The sequence below is a fragment of the Triticum aestivum genome, chromosome 4B, assembly GCF_018294505.1.
Source record: "Triticum aestivum cultivar Chinese Spring chromosome 4B, IWGSC CS RefSeq v2.1, whole genome shotgun sequence".
NCBI classification, from domain to species: Eukaryota; Viridiplantae; Streptophyta; class Magnoliopsida; order Poales; family Poaceae; genus Triticum; species Triticum aestivum.
Genome location: NC_057804.1, coordinates 660,763,985 through 660,780,343, shown reverse-complemented (window position 1 = coordinate 660,780,343; position 16,359 = coordinate 660,763,985). Strand labels below are relative to the sequence as shown.

Genomic DNA, 16,359 nt, shown 5'->3' with positions numbered 1-16,359 from the left:
TTTTTGGCTAGTAAGATAAAATAAACATTAACCTGAAAAATGATTTTTGGGAAGATGGAGAGAGGGTGACTGATGCACATAATTGCATTTTGGATACCCCCTTCTCTGAAAAAGAGATAAAGGATGATGTATTTGGCTCATATGCTGAAGGAGCTCCTGGGCCAGATGGCTTTCCTTTTTTATTTTATCAACAGTTTTGGGACCTTATTAAAGGTGATCTATTTGCTTTATTCGATGCTTGGGAGAAAGGGGAACTAGACCTATATAGACTCAATTTCTCCTTGCTTACTCTAGTTCCTAAAGAGGCTGATGCAACTAGGATGGAAAAGTTTAGGCCTCTTGATATGATTAATTGTAGCTTCAAGATCTTTGCCAAGTGTGCCGCTAATAAATTTGGCCCTATCTGCAAAGATTTGATTTTTGTTAATCAGACAGCCTTTATAAAAGGTAGGTATATAGCTGAGAGCATTATTGCAGCCCATGAAATTATTCACTCTGTTCACTCCAACAAGCAGTCTGGTTTTGTATTTAAACTAGACTACGAAAAAGCTTACGACATGATTAACAGAGAGTTCCTGATAGACATGATGTATAAGAGAGGCTTTAGTTCTAACTGGATGAGGAAAGTTAAATCTCTCTTATACAAAGGTTCTGTTGGGGTCACTATTAATAATAAGAATAGTGATTTTTTTATTGTGGGCAAAGGAGTGAGGCAAGGGGACCCCTAGTCCCCTTTGCTTTTTAATCTAGTAGTTGATGTGTTTACTAAAATTCTTATTAAAGCCTCCAGAAACAATATCCTGGAAGGCCTCTTCCCTAGTTCCAATCCTGCTGGCATCATTAGTATGCAATATGCGGATGACACCTTACTTTTCCTCAGCAATAATAAATCCCATGCGAGAAACCTTAAGTGGTTACTTTCCTATTTTGAACATTTATCTGGCATGCGGATTAATTTTCATAAATGTGACCTGGTTCCCATTAATATTAATGAGGATGTCGCCAATATCTTTGCACAAATACTTGGTTGCAAATTGAGTGAGTTTCCTATTAAATATTTAGGTGCTCCTCTCCATCACAGAAAGCTTAAAAAAAGTGAACTTCAACCTACTGTTGATAAGATTATCAAGAGAGGGGCTGGGTGGCGGGGGAGACTTCTGTCTTCGGGCAAAAGACTCACTTTAGTGAAGACTTGCCTGTCCACTATCCCTAGCTATCTTATGGGGATTATTAAATTCCCTAAATGGGCTATCAATCTAATAAATTCTCAACTAGCCCACTGTTTTTGGGACGACTATGAGGGACACTTTAAATATCATCTTGCTGCCTGGGGTAATGTAACCCTGCTAAAGCAGCATGGGGGTCTGGGCATCCCTAATATTGCTGATATGAATCTATGTCTCTTAGCTTCTTGGATCAGGAGATATTTCCTGGATGAGGGCAAAATTTGGAAACAAATTGTTGACGCCAAGTATAAGACTCACAGTCCTAATATATTTACTTGCCCTGAAAATGGTGCCTCCCCTTTTTGGAAAGGAATACTACGGGCTGCTAAAGCTGCCAATGTAGGATATTCATGGATAGTGGGGAATGGCAAGAATATTAGATTCTGGGAAGACCAGTGGTTGGGTCATACTACTCTAGCTATCCAGTATTGGGAGCTATACTCTATTGCCAATGACCACAATGTTTCTGTTAGTGAGGTCTGGGATGGCACCAATCTAAAGATTACTTTTAGAAGGTGTTTCACCCAGAAACTACTAGCAGAGTGGGACAATTTGTTCAGCCGCGTAGCTGGTATAAATTTAAATGACGTTGAAGACACCGTTCGCTGGAACTTTGAAGCCAAAGGTGTCTTTACCGTCAAATCCTTTTACAATTTTATTAACTTTAGGGGGATTGATCCGGGCAACCTTACAATCATCTGGAAAATTAACATTCCCCTTAGGATCCAGATCTTTCTCTGGCTTGTGGCCAAAAACAAACTTTTAACAAGAGACAATCTGCAAAAAAGACAGCACGTAGATGATCCTACCTGCCTTTTTTGTGGAGAATCTGAACCTATTGATCATTTATTTTTTGGCTGCATTGTTGCGATAGAGCTATGGAGAGGGATTTTTGATATGTCCACAAAACAAGTTGGTATGTCCATTGAGTGCATGCTAGCTTGGCGGCTTAAGCACAAAAATCTCTCAGCGGACTGCATGCTTCATTCTGCTGCCCTTTGGGCTCTGTGGAATCATCGCAATGACATTTGTTTCAAACATGTTCCCTGGCTTGGGATGCAGCTGTTATGGAGGAAAACTGCTGCTATTCTAAGCAGCTGGATGATTCGATGCTCAGGTGCTGCAAAAGAAAGAGGGATGCACTTGGTGAGAAAGATGGAGCAGGAAGCACGTGCACCCCCTCCTGATGTGGCCATACCCTGGCTAGGACTCCGAAAGTGCTCGGCGCTGCTGTTCGATTGCAGCAATGCATGAGATCTGGACGAGCGCTCTTACAATTTCGCCCTCTCCTTGCGAGAGTTAGCTCTCTTGTGTTTTGCTGGAGCTTAGTGTCTATCTCTGGTAGTTGTTCTCTGGCACTTTTATGTGGAAGCTAGAACTTCTATCTTGCTGGGGCAACGTATGTTGCTGTTTTATCCCCCCCCCCCCCCCGCGCGTGCTTGTAACAGGATGTCTGAATACTGGGGTTTCATTTTGGTAATACAAAGTGGGGCCGGGGCCAAAAGCCCCTTTTCTCTAAAAAAAAGCATAAGTACTTCAAATAATATTGTTTCTACTAAAAAAAGCTCTTATTTTTCATATTTGTGCTAGGAAAGTGTAGTTCTAGACGAACTTTCATGTAGTAAGTTAGTTGGCTAACACAAATCTCAAAGCAATGTTGGAGGATAAGGATGTACAATGCGTTTAGGGATAACCTCATGGAAAGCCTTCTAAGGTATATATTCATATTTCACCCCCACGTGAAGAAGGAACAAATTGATTCTACTTTGCTATCACAGAGCGGTAAATGGAATACTTATCATTGAGTGAACAATGTCAGCCAACTTTTGAGTCTACAGCTGTAAAACTTTAACCTTCATATGTCATATAAATAATATCCGTAGGAAATTTGGGCATTGCACTGAAGCCACCTTTGGATAGAGATGGAGTGGACTGACCCACTATAGCAGATTATGTGAAAATATGTTCATATGAACCCCTTGAAAGACTCCAACTTCGCCCACTCATTGTTTCAAAAAAAATCTGACAAAACCCGTCGAACTATAAGGACCTCTTTGATTTTCAGTGGGTGTTGTTTACGACCATAGACAATCTGATGCAGTCTGACGCAATCGTTTACTCTTACTTAACTTCCAGTCTACATTATGCACATAGGAATGACTGGATGGGTTGTTGGGTTGTCCAGCCCAAATTTGCATATTTGTGCATGGAGGCTATTATAGAAAACTGGCCAATTTTTTTTTACTAAAACACATCATAGCCATAATAATACTAAAACTACGCTGCCTTGTTTAAAATTAAGACAAGGCCGGAGCAACATATTGTTGTAATATGTTATACTACATGTTAAGTATTAGCAGTAACATGGTGAAGAGACAAAGGTCAAACTAGTCTAGACAAACTACCTTAGATCTTTGCTTCAACTTGCACACAACGTAAAAATGGACTTTTTTTTCTCCCTCCGCCTGGCATGGCTTGTATATCATCACAAAAGGTACTCCCTCCGTCCGAAAATACTTGTCATCAAAATGGATAAAAAGAGATTTATCTAGAACTAAAATACATCTAGATACATCCCCTTTTATCCATTTTGATGACAAGTATTTCCGGACGGAGGGAGTATGTGTTTATAATATCACAAAAATTCAATGCAGAATTCAATCTACGCACAACACAACAAAAGAAAAGACAAATCCAGCTACAAATAGTGCAACAAAAGGACTAAATTCGGATACTATTCATGTGTGGAATAATTGCACATTTTGTTTCTCCGTGCGTAGATTGATTTTGGATCAGAAATTTGATACATACTGTTTGCAATGCGGACACAAGAATGCTGATCCGTCGCCGTCAGCAGACTGGCCATATATCCAGCGAGTAGCAGCGGCAGCTCCACGTCGTCATATCCAGAGAGAGAATCAGGATCGATAAGGGGACGGGGACTTGCTAGACGATGAATCATCGGTGGCGCCTTTATTCGCAGGGCCCCAGCGCGGGGCACATGGATTGGGAACAACAATCAACCCGTACGTGCGCATATGATTTTCTCTCTTCAAAGATTGAATGCCTAAAACTCTCTGTAAAAATACATAAATGTTTTCAAACATTATAGACAACCTAACTAATTTGAGTTAATTGCACAAAACCACCACATTTGGGGTTTCCTTTGCGGAAAACTATCATGTCGCTATTTTTTTTGCAAAAAATCACCGTGCATTCAGTAATCTTTCTGCAAAAAGTATTGATCGAGTGATTTAGCTCGTTTAATCACTTTCTGACATGTGAGGCCGGATTGTCAGGAGCTGGCTTGACAAAACATTTACATACACCCCCTTAGATCTAGAAAAACAAAAGCAACCAAGCCCCTCCCCCTCCCCCCGCTAATGGCAGCCGCGCCAGAAACCGCTGCTACGTTGTCCATCCGTCCCAGGGCGCCGAGGAGCCAGCCATGCTTATGTGCCGCCGCGGCCGGCGATGCGGACGGGAACGGGCAAGTGGTGGGTGTCTCTGTTGGGGTGGTCGGGCCAGCCCGACCACATCGACTCCTAGACGGCGCCAGATGAGGAGCAGGCTGCAGGCACAAGAGGAGGAGCGGGGGCGGCAAATTTGCAGAAGCGGCGCCGGCGTTGCGCCGCGGCTGCTGCTGTTGGACAGAGGCACCTACGTGGGCGACGTGGCACCTCGGGGCACGACGCTGCACCTCGCTACCGTGTGCGGGCATCCGGACGTTGCGGGATGCCAGCGCGTGCGGGGACATCTCCGGCACCGTCCGTGGCGCGCCAGCTGGTGTGCCCACCCGTTGCTACGCCTGAGGAAGGAGCTGTTGTCCGCAGGGGGAGGGGGAGGGGCTTGATTGCTTTTATTTTTTAGATCTAAGGGGTCAGCTCCTGACATTCTGGCCCCACTTGTCAGAAAGTGATTAAATGAGCGAAATCACTTGATTAGTGCTTTCTATAAAAAGATTACTGAACGCGCGGTGATTTTTGCAAAAAAAATTAGTGACTTGATATTTTTCCGCGAACGAAGCCCCAAATGTGGTGGTTTTGTGCAATTAACTCAACTAATTTAGATCCGGCTGGTCACAAACAATTGAGGTAAGTAATTTTATTTATTTTAAAATGAGAAAACTTGTGTAATTTGTGATGGTCGCAGTATTCTTTCCTTTTCCTTTCCTATTTCCTAAACAAGCAAGGCCAAGGTTAGGATGCAAAAGGTGAATATTCCCCTTCCTTTAAAGATAGATTGATGCAAAACGATACATGGATGGGAGATTTAGATTGTTCTCCTATCTAGCTAGTATTATGCCTTCTGGAAAAAGAGATGCTTCTGCTTTCTGGAAAAGAGAGATGCTTCTCCTTTCATGTTCGAGTTGCCGAGGATATGTAAGGAGGATGGCTCTTCTTTGGCTGATGGGACATCTGATAATCAAACCAGATGCTTTGCAGAGCACCGTTGATGAAGATTTGCAGCAGTTCCTTTCTTCCTGGAAATATTCATTCTGATCGCTTGGGTCATATGAACGACCAGGAATGACTTCATATTTCAAGGGATTCAGCCAGCATCTACATGTGTATGAAGAAATTCAAGGAAGAACTCAATGTACTTGTTCATACAGTGAAGAGGAAGAATTATTTCCACCTTCCTGCCTGGGGTGCAGTATTCCACCAACTCATTAGTTTCCTTTAGTAGGAGAAATTATATCCCCATCTGAAGAAATTACACACAACCAACTTCACTTATTTTGAAAATTATAAAACTCACAAGGAGAACTTACAGCTCCCTTTTCTTCCATGTACTAAACTTGTTTTGGAAAAGTATACGCATTAGCAGAAATCATTGTTTTCCGTAAAAACAGAACAGATATTTTGCCTGTACAGAACCACTACCACCCAGAAGGGCATGTACACAAGTCAAATGGCATTTTGTCTATTGGGCTTCTAGTTCTGTAGACTTTTTGCTAACATTCATTTAGTGACAGCCTGACAGGGTGTTTGCTGTGAAAGAGGTAGCATATGAACATAAGTACTCCCTCCGATCCATATTACTTGTTGCTCAAACGGATGTATCTAGCACTGAAGTACATCTAGATACATCTATTTCAGTGACAAGTAATTTGGATCGGAGGGAGTACTAGAGATGACACTTAAAAAGATAACCGTTTTTTGATATCTCAAAACAGGTGACATTGAGGACAGCCTCGAGTAAAGCCTTCTAAGGTATATATTCATATTTTACCCCCATGTGAAGAAGGAACAAATGGATTCTACTTTGCTATCGCAAAGCGGTAGATAGAATACTTATCGTTGAGTGAGCAAAGTCGCAGCCAACTTTCGAATCTACAGCTGTAAAACTTTAACCTACATATATGCCATATCAATAATATCCGTAGGTAGTTTGGACAATGTACCTAAGCCACGTATTGCTACTAGAGATGCAAGTGGACTGACCCACCAAAGCAGATTGTGTGGACATATATTAATATGAACCCCTTTGCGACTTCGTGCACTCGTGGGTTTCGAAAAGTTTTTACAGAACCCATAGAACTATGAAGTGTAGAACTATGTGTTCATTTAAGGACATATTCAAAAGTGCATGAAGAGATCAATCATATGTGTATTATACCCAAAAAGGAAATATTGAGTTCTATAACACAGACATATGTTCTCATTTTTTGTCTTTCTACTGTAATAGAACATAATTTTACTCAATTTTGTGTGTGTATGTAACTATGTATTCAAATCAGAATATGTTCAAGTGTGCAAACTCACAAAGTGGTGCATTTGGACATGGATTAGTACTTTTTCTTATCTAATAATTAGTGGTTTACTCTTACTTATCTGACACTCTGCTTTCTGAACATATAAGAAATAACCGGATGGGTTGTTAGGTTAGCACAATCAGCCCAAACTTGCATCTTTGTGCATGGATAGGCTCTTATAGAGCACTGCTCAAAAAAATTACTAAAACACATGATAGCCTGCTGCTTTGTTTAAAACCAAGCCAACAACGCAGGAGCAAACATCGTTGTAATATGTTATACACTTATACAACATGTTAATTAATACTCCCTCCGTCCGGAAATACTTGTCATTGAAATGGATGTATCTAGATGTATTTTAGTTCTAGATACATCCATTTTCATCCATTTTGATGACAAGTAATTTCGGACGGAGGGAGTAGAAGTAATACAGTGAAGAGACAGATCAAGTTAGTCTTTGCTTAAATTTGCACATAACCCAACTCACTTTTTTGGTGGTAACGGAAGAGTGATCCCCGTTCCATTCCAACATAGAGCATCGCTGCAACTTGGCAAGCCCCTTTGAAGCAATTCACCTTATGAAACGATGTTCATGTGGCCAGGCTCCTGCCGAGGGCAATTAAGTGGATGCAATCATATGCTTCCTATTCCTACTAGTCCATTCCTGCAATCCCTGAATTTGAATAAAATAATAACCTTATCATCTAAGGAAGATGAGTTTTCGGACGGGGTAAAATCTGTTAACACTATGCAAATGCATTAAATGCCAGCAATATCAGCAGATGTCTTGGAAATTACAAGAAAAAAAAATACTTAACATCACTAGAAAAGTAGAAATACGCAGTTAATGAGAACCCAAACACGTTAAGTACACATATATATGTCCAGTACCACTACGTCATTAGGTTCAAAAATATGGCACTTATTGTTTTCCAAACAGATTGTGTCCAAAGGAACAGCTAGTTGAGCTAACGATTACCGGCCCACAGTTTGCAGGCTTGTTCCAGTACACCCCGATAATTGGATGACTTAAGCATGAACGTCGAAATATCAACAGCCTAAGAGCCTGACTACTCCATGAAGCTCGGGATCTAATCGACAAATATCAAGGATGTCGTGTATATACGGGTGACGCATGGCATGACACCAGTATCAAAACTTTATAAAGGTGAATAAGACAATCCTCATCACGCACCATAAAACTAGTTCATGCACAGACACAATTTCTTCAGGGCCATAGAGAGGTAGGTTAACAGAATAACAGAGAAGGGTCCAGTATATGTTGGCAGTGGATCCCTTGGTTGCGGCTCATGTTATACATGATGTGTTGGATCCATTTACATCAACTGTTCCACTCACAATAGGCTACAACAATAGGCTAGTTCGGCCAGGTGCTGAGCTAAAACCATCTGCAGTTGTAAGCAAGCCCCGAGTTGATATTGGAGGCAATGATATGAGAGTTCTCTACACCCTGGTAAACTTCTAACTGTAGTAGTTGGCAGTATACACCCATTCTTCAGCTATCTAACTCTTTCACATGGTTTATTATTATTACTGTGAAGAATTTCATAGAAAGAAAAGGTCTCGCATGTGAATAATTTACTCTTAGCATACTCAAACATCGTAGTTATATGTTAACTTGGTTGAATTTCTCTTTCACTTGGAAAGATGTTAGTGGATCCAGATGCCCCAAGCCCAAGTCACCCATCACTAAGGGAGTACTTGCACTGGTAAACTAAACGCGACATGTTTTTATTCTCGTCAATATGACTCCCTACCCATTTGTTTTCTGCCCCACATTTTTTAATTTTTATATGTGTTTCCTATTTAATTTTATCTCATTATGATATATCTCCACTCCTATGTAGGATGGTAGCAGACATCCCTGGAACAACTGGTGTCGGCTTTGGTATGATGTTATGCATAACAGTTTGTGCCATTTGATTTTGCGGGTTTAACTGAACTTGTGGGTGTGGAAACTTTTTTTTTTGAATTTTGGGTGTGGAAACTATCATTTGTTAAGTTCTTTGCCTCACATTCCCAAAAACAAAAAAACAAAAACTTTGCCTCAAACCTGTTGCCTACCATAGAATTAACAGATAGGGCTATCACTTAAATCAGGCAAAAGTTATTTCAAAGTTGGCTCATCATTAACAATTGGATATCATAATACTAGAAAAATAATAACTAACAACGCATAAAATGACATGCATTTGTTTTAAAGATTTTGGAAATCTTTAAGACAAGTCCATTGTACAGCTAAAATACAGGGATCCTAAAATAGTGGTATACTTCATTAACATTTTTTCCTATCTAGCTTGAAAAACGATCTTATATTGTGGGACTGAGAGGGTATCATTTATACTCGATTTATTTTTTCACATGCACAAAACCAAACTTGCGCAATGAATTATCATAATTCGACAATAAAGATACGTGACTAGATGTCTCCACCCAGTTGAATTGCTCTTTAAATTTCCCGCAAAAAAAAAAGAATTGCTCTTTAAATTCTGAAGTGGTTAATCACTAATTAATGCCTTGGTGCTCTTGCAGGCCAAGAGCTTGTAGTTTATGAAAGACCAGAGCCAAGGTCCGGCATCCACCGGATGGTATTTGTGCTGTTCCAGCAACTAGGAAGGGGGACGGTTTTTGCACCGGACATGCGGCAGAATTTCAGCTCCAGGAACTTCGCACGCCAGTACCACCTTAACATTGCCGCTGCCACATATTTCAGCTGTCAAAGGGAAGGTGGGTCGGGTGGAAGAAGGTTTAGGCCGGAAAGTTCTCAAGGGTAGTAGAGACTATATACTACAGAGTACAGACCATTATATGACTGTACTGTGGTGTTGCATCACAACATAGGATGCTCTGTATCACCCAATATGCAGGGTATGTATCTTCAGGACATTATCTAGAAAAACTTTGTATCTTCAGCTATGATGAGCTTAATGGAATATACGTCGTTTATTATTTAATAGTCATAAAAAGTATTCACAATGTTTGTTAATCTGAACTCATTGCTAATTCTAAGCACCTTCTCTGCATTTCAATAAGTTGTACTGAGTAAAATCAACACGATCTAACTCGTCAAAAAATATTTTCAACCCCAAACCCAAGATTTGTTTAGATGAAAGGAAGGCATTATCAACGGATCGATCGACCAACTTTGCATTATAAGTCCCGGATGTGGCAAGGTAAACCCAAGGTAGGTCAAATATTTACATTATGCCTAGCTTATTCAAAGCAAAAGGGCTACTGGAGGTGCAAACCAAAAACTTAGCACACAGAAGAGCAAAATGAAGCATCATCCGGAGGAAACTGGTCACTACTTCTCAACGAACTCACAGATCCCGCCAGTCTAGATCCCGCCAGGAGTAACGACCACCGGCAGGTGTATCCGGGGAGTTACAAGTTGGTATTAGAGCCGACCATCGCGGTTACACGGATGTTTGTGGGCCAGGTATGCGGTAGTAGAGAGCGGTAGTACCTCTCAAGCAGTAGTACCGCTTAGGCGGTACATCCGCTGACCAGTACTGCTTTCAATTCCGCTTATTTTATGCTTCTGTTCCCCAATCCGCTTGAGCGGTAGTAGAGAGCGATAGTACCTCTCCAAGCGGTAGTACTGCTCCCCCGAGTGGTACTACCTTTCAAGCGGTACTACCTCTCCCCCGAGCGGTACTACCTCTCTGGTAGATCTACCACTCGTGTTTTTCTATCTTGTTGGGCTATTTTGACCATGCTAAGCGGTAGTACCGCTCCCCCGAGCGGTAGTACCGCTTGAGCACGACTTGTGGGCATAACGGTTGGATTCGAGAGGGGCTATTTAAGGGGCCTTCTTCTTCAAAGGTCCCTATGTTTTGAGCTCGTGTTCTTCCCCCATTGTTGACATTCTTCGAGCTTGCTATCTCTCGATCCCTTCAATAATGCTTACTAGTTATTGAGGAAAAAGAGAGAGGAGATCTAGATCTATGTTTCCACCAATCACTTTCTCCTCTATGTGAGAAGAACCCCTTGGATTTAGATCTTGGAGTTCTTTGTGTTCTCCTTTTTCTTCTTCCTCTCATATTTTTCCATAGCTTTCGTTGCTTCGGTGGGATTTGAGTGTGAAAGTTAGGAAGCTTATCGCTCTTGGGTGTTTGGGCACCCTAGAGCTTGTTCCTCTTGGGTATTTTGGTGCACTAGACGGTTGGTGCATTTGGAGCTCAATCGTTGTCGTGTAAAGCTCCGGGCAAGGGTCGGGATCTCCAATTAGGTTGTGGAGATCGCCCCGAGCAATTTGTACGGGTTCCGCTGACCGCCCTCAATGGTTGCCAAAGTGTATGAGTTCGGTGACCGCCCCCAAGGGTTGCAATTTGTATGGGTTCGGTGAAGGCCCTCAAGGGTCCCTTAGTGAAATCACCGCATCTTGCATTGTACGAGGGCCCGAGGAGATTACAGTGGCCCTAGTGGCTTTTGGGGAAGCATTGTGTCTCCACACCGCTCCAAACGGACATTAGCATCCGCAAGGGTGTGAACTTCGGGATACATCATCGTCTCCGCCTGCCTCGGTTATCTCTTACCCGAGCCCTTTACTTATGCACTTTACTTTGTGACATAGTGTTACATGTTATATATCTTGATATCACTTAGTTGTTTATCCTGCTTAGCATAAGTTTTTGGTGCACATAGGTGAGCCTAATTGTTTTAGGTTTTGTACTTAACAAACTAAACGCTAGTTTTATTCCACATTTGTTCAAGCCTAAACTGTAATTATTTTAAAGCACCTATCCACCCCCCCCCCCTCTAGGATGTCTCCATGATCTTTCAGCAGGTCTCATGGGAGCAGATGCAGGCGCACTATGACGTCTCCATGGAGGAGGAGGAGGAGCCTGCGCCGGCTCCTATGTCAGCATTCCAACAAGCACAGGAGGAGCGGAGGTGCAACAAGTTCCTCCTCGTCCAGCACTAGCTGACGGAGGGACAAATCTACGACGAGCGTGCAAGCGAGGCAGCCGTGGCCGCCATGGCCACGGCGAACCCGAACTTTGTTGCATAGCAGTGGGCGCTCTACGAGGCTGCGCGTGCACAAGGCGCCATTCGCAAAGCAGAGCTGGCACAGCCAGACACGGATGTGGCCGCACACGCGCTGGCGGCGCAGACGGTCCAGGACTCCAACGCAACCAGCTGTGCATCATACGCCCCGCCGTCCAACTTTTGGGGTGCACGTGGCAGGTGGACAGTGATGGACCGTCCATGTTCATCGTCGACCTCATGTCCACCAGCATCGGTGACTGACAGGTCACTGACTCCTCCGTGGTTGAGTAGGGCATGGGATGCGGCAGGGCGTTGTGTCCCAAGTGGGCCGGTCTGTCTCCTATGTTCTATTCTTCCTCGCCGGAGATCGCACCTCCACTTCACGGTTCTTAACCCTGCCGTCGTACATGGAGACGACAGATGGAGGTCGTGCTCGCTGATGCAGAATACAAAGGAAGTGACTGACGGGCCGACGTCGTAGGATAGGTTTAGGGTCGGGTTTCCTTTTTTATCCTAAATATTCGAAATGTATTGAAAATCTGCCGTGTTTCCAAGAATCATGCTCTGGTAGTCAAAGTACACCAGTGCCGCCAAGCCGCCACAAAACCGTGTCCAGGAATTTGCACAAGTTCTCAACCATTTCATCACTGGTACCAATCCAACAGGCGGCCGTACAATAATGATACTATGAGGCCGCAGCGACAGCACTGCTTAACAGCTAAGCCTTTCCTTTTTTATTTTTTATTTTTTTGAAGCTGACCGTAGAACGGTGATTTCCATTAATAAAACAAAGTTATGTACAAAGCCAAGCCTTTCATTTTCTTTTTCTTTTTGAAGCCCTGACCCGTAGAACAATTGCAAAACAAAGGTATGTACAAAGCAAAGCTAAGCCTTTCATCGCAGAGCTTAGCCGGTAAATTTGAGTTTGGCTCCCTTCTGCCTTGCTAGCTCAGGTTACGCATACATCCTTGATATTTTCCGACAAACTATCAGCTACTACATCACTTTCTTGTCCAGCCGACAAGCATGCATGCAGCATCCACCTCTGTTCAAACTCAACTTGAACTTCTTCTCTAGTTCCTTGGCTCTTACTTCGTTTCAATAACTAGTAATAGCGGCCTAGAGGTTTCAACAGTGAAAAAAGCATGATGAGCAACGTCTTACTAAAATAAATTAATGTATAGTCTCGCTAATAACATGCTAATAGTGTATTTTAAGGACCACGCTAATTTGTCAATTTTTTTCATTGGGTTTCATGCAGCGTGTAGCTCTGTACAGCCAGCATACATGCATTAGTCAAAACCAATTCAATTTGACTTCTTCTTCCTTGCACGCATCTCTCAATTTCATTGTTTAACCATAATGGCCAGATTAATTCTAACATGTTCTACTGTTCCAGTAATCATAAAGCTCAGTATCTAATCGGCAAATATCAAGGCCGGCCGTCATGTGTACAAAGGTGACGCATGACATGGCACTAGTATCATGGAGTCGCTTTCGTCCTGGAGATATTCCTTCTCATCACTTGGGAAGGGTCGTGACTTGAATGACTTATAGTTCCAACGAGAACCCAAACATGTCACCTACACTACACTACACCCCATCCCAGGAATGGCGTCGACGTCGACGTCGAAATATCAACAGCCTGGGAGCCTTATCGCACACCATACAAATAGTGGCTTCATAAATCTCAAGATGATATGCCGGCTCAGTCTCTCAAAGGTGCTCATAGAGGTAGGGTGTGCGTGTGTGCGTTCATAGGGATGAATGTATGCGCGTGTATATGAGCTCTTGTGTCTATACTGATGCTCCAAAAAAAATTTGGTGCATAGAAACAACAATTCCCCAGCAGGTCCGTGGAGAGCTAGGTCAAGAGAATAACCGAAATCCAGCATATATGTCAGCAGTACTTCAAATGTAGCGAATGGAGCTTTGTGGATGACAAATTCATCGATCATGGTGAAAACTGGATTAGTGAGGTGCTGTCTATGGGAGGGAGACTCATTAAAGTGAATACGGTACTGTCACATATACCAACCTTTTACATGTCCATGTTTTTACTGAACAAGACCACATTAGAGAGGTGGGACAAGCCGAGAAGGAATTTTTTCTGGCATAGAAAAGGAAAGAAAAAAGGATACCATATGGTCAAGTGGGACCGCGTTTGTCGATCTAAAAAGAAAGGGGGCCTGGGGGTCAAGGACCTGAGAAAGCAAAATATCAGCTTACTGGTGAAATGGTGGTGGAAACTAGATAAGAATAAAGGCCTCTGGCAGGATATAGTTAAAGCTAAATACTTGAAGAAAACCTCAGTGGCCATGGTAAAGGCAAAAAACAATGATTCACCATGCTGGAAATCCCTCTTGAAAGTGAAAAACTTATATATGAATGGCAGGGGGGTCAAACTGAATAAAGGAGATGTGGCCAGACTATGGTTCCATCAATTGGAAGGAAGGATCCCATTTAAAGAAAAGTTCCCATTACTGTTTGATATCTGTGTAGAACAAAACTGTACTGTTGATAGAATGGACTTGTTGAATCATATTACCTCTTTTAGGAGGAGGATGTCCCCTGAAATGATGAAACAATGGGATGAAATGAAAAAGGAGGTATTAACACTTAAACAAAATGATTTTCCTGATGAGATTTATTGGAAATTTGATAACTCTGGAAAATATACAACCAACTCGATGTATAGATGGTTGGAAAGAGATATTGCTGGATCCAGCTCAAGTGGATTTGGGATGCTAAGCTCCCCTTAAAAATTCAAATCTTCTTATGGCAGGTGGGGCAAAATGCCATCTTGACTAGAGATAATATGAAAAAAAGATTTTGGCCTGGAAACCCCTGTTGCTCCTTCTGTAATCAATTGGAAACAACCTCGCACTTTCTTTTCTTGTGTCCTGTATCTAGAGTGATTTGGAGAACTGTAGGAGCTCTCCTTGGGACTGATTGTTGTCCTAATTCCATCTGGCAGTATTATACTTGGATGTATAGTTTCTTACCTGGCTTTGAAAAAAATTTATACTATTGGCTTGGCAGCTGTATGCTGGGCCATATGGCTAGCCCGGAACAGAGCTACTTCCGAATGCAAATGGATTAACTCTCCATTTGAGATCGTGTTCATAGCTTGTGCTTTTCTAATATACTGGGAAATCCTCCATAAACCGGAGATGGAAGAGATGGTGAAGAAGGGCGCGGAGATGCTGAAAGAGAATACAACTCAGATGATGTTGCTGGTGTGGACCTCCGGCTCCAAACATGGATGGGCACGACTGAAGCTGAAGATGGATGACAGTTTGTGCTCGACATCGTCTGCTGGGGTGTACTGTTGGGGCTTTGCATGTGGGGGGTGTTTAGTTTATTTTGGTAACTGATGATACTTTGGCATGTGCCTGGTGATGTGCGTCTGTAATATGTGTGCTACTGCTCTAGTTCCTGTAGGCGGCTTTGGGTGATAACAGGTTTTCGCCCCATGATCTGTTGTTTCTGATGACAGGCGCAGATGGTGGGTTTCCTGTTATTGCCCTGAACTCGCTTTTCTTCTTTCCCTAGCCTTGTTAATTTCAGTTCCTGAGACATTGTATTTCCGTTATGAAAGTAATGGAAAGGGGAAAAGCCCGGTTTGAAAATGTCAGCAGTACTGGATCCCTTGGTTGTGGCTCGAGTCATACACGATGTGTTGGATCCGTTTACATCAACTGTCCCACTCAGCATAGGCTACAACAACAGGCTACTTCAGCGAGGTGCTGAGCTGAGACCATCTGTCGTCGTAAGCAAGTCGCGAGTCGATGTCGGTGGCAATGACATGAGACTTCTCTACACCCTGGTAAACTTCTAACTGGACTATAGTAGGGCACTATACACGACTTCTTCAGTTATCTAACCCTTCCACACGGTTCACCTACTACTATTAGTGTGAAGAATTTCTTAGAAACACAAAAGGTCTCGCACGTGATTAATTTACTCTTAACATACTCAAACATCTTAATTATATCTTAACTTGGTTGAGTTCTCTTTTGCTTCAAAAGATGCTGGTGGATCCAGATGCCCCAAGCCCAAGTCACCCAACACTAAGGGAGTACTTGCACTAGTAAATTATTATTAATAAATTAAATGCAACATGTTCATATTCTCCACACTATGACTCCCTACCTATTTGTTTTCCGCCCCACATTTTTTACATGTTCTTCCTGTTTAGTTTGATCTCATTATGATATACCTCCACTCATCCTGTGTAGGATGGTGGCAGACATCCCTGGAACAACTGGTGTCAGCTTTGGTATGATGTTCTGCATAACAATTGTGCCATTTGATCGTGCGGGTTTAGCTGGATTTGTGGATGTGGAAATTATCACTTGT

The 16,359-nt window shown here is 42.5% G+C and overlaps 1 protein-coding gene and 1 pseudogene across 1 annotated transcript; both read left to right on the top strand.

The window, feature by feature from the left end:
• The first annotated feature begins 8,195 nt into the window (after positions 1-8,195).
• Positions 8,196-9,933, top strand: LOC123089732 (protein RICE FLOWERING LOCUS T 1-like). Its single transcript, XM_044511323.1, has 4 exons — positions 8,196-8,458; positions 8,653-8,714; positions 8,853-8,893; positions 9,538-9,933. Exons 1-4 carry the CDS (start codon positions 8,264-8,266, stop codon positions 9,777-9,779), a joined length of 540 nt encoding a protein of 179 aa, XP_044367258.1. The 5' UTR covers positions 8,196-8,263; the 3' UTR covers positions 9,780-9,933.
• Positions 9,934-15,628: 5,695 nt separating this feature from the next.
• LOC123089731 (protein RICE FLOWERING LOCUS T 1-like) overlaps positions 15,629-16,359 on the top strand; it is a 1,347-nt pseudogene continuing 616 nt past the window's right edge.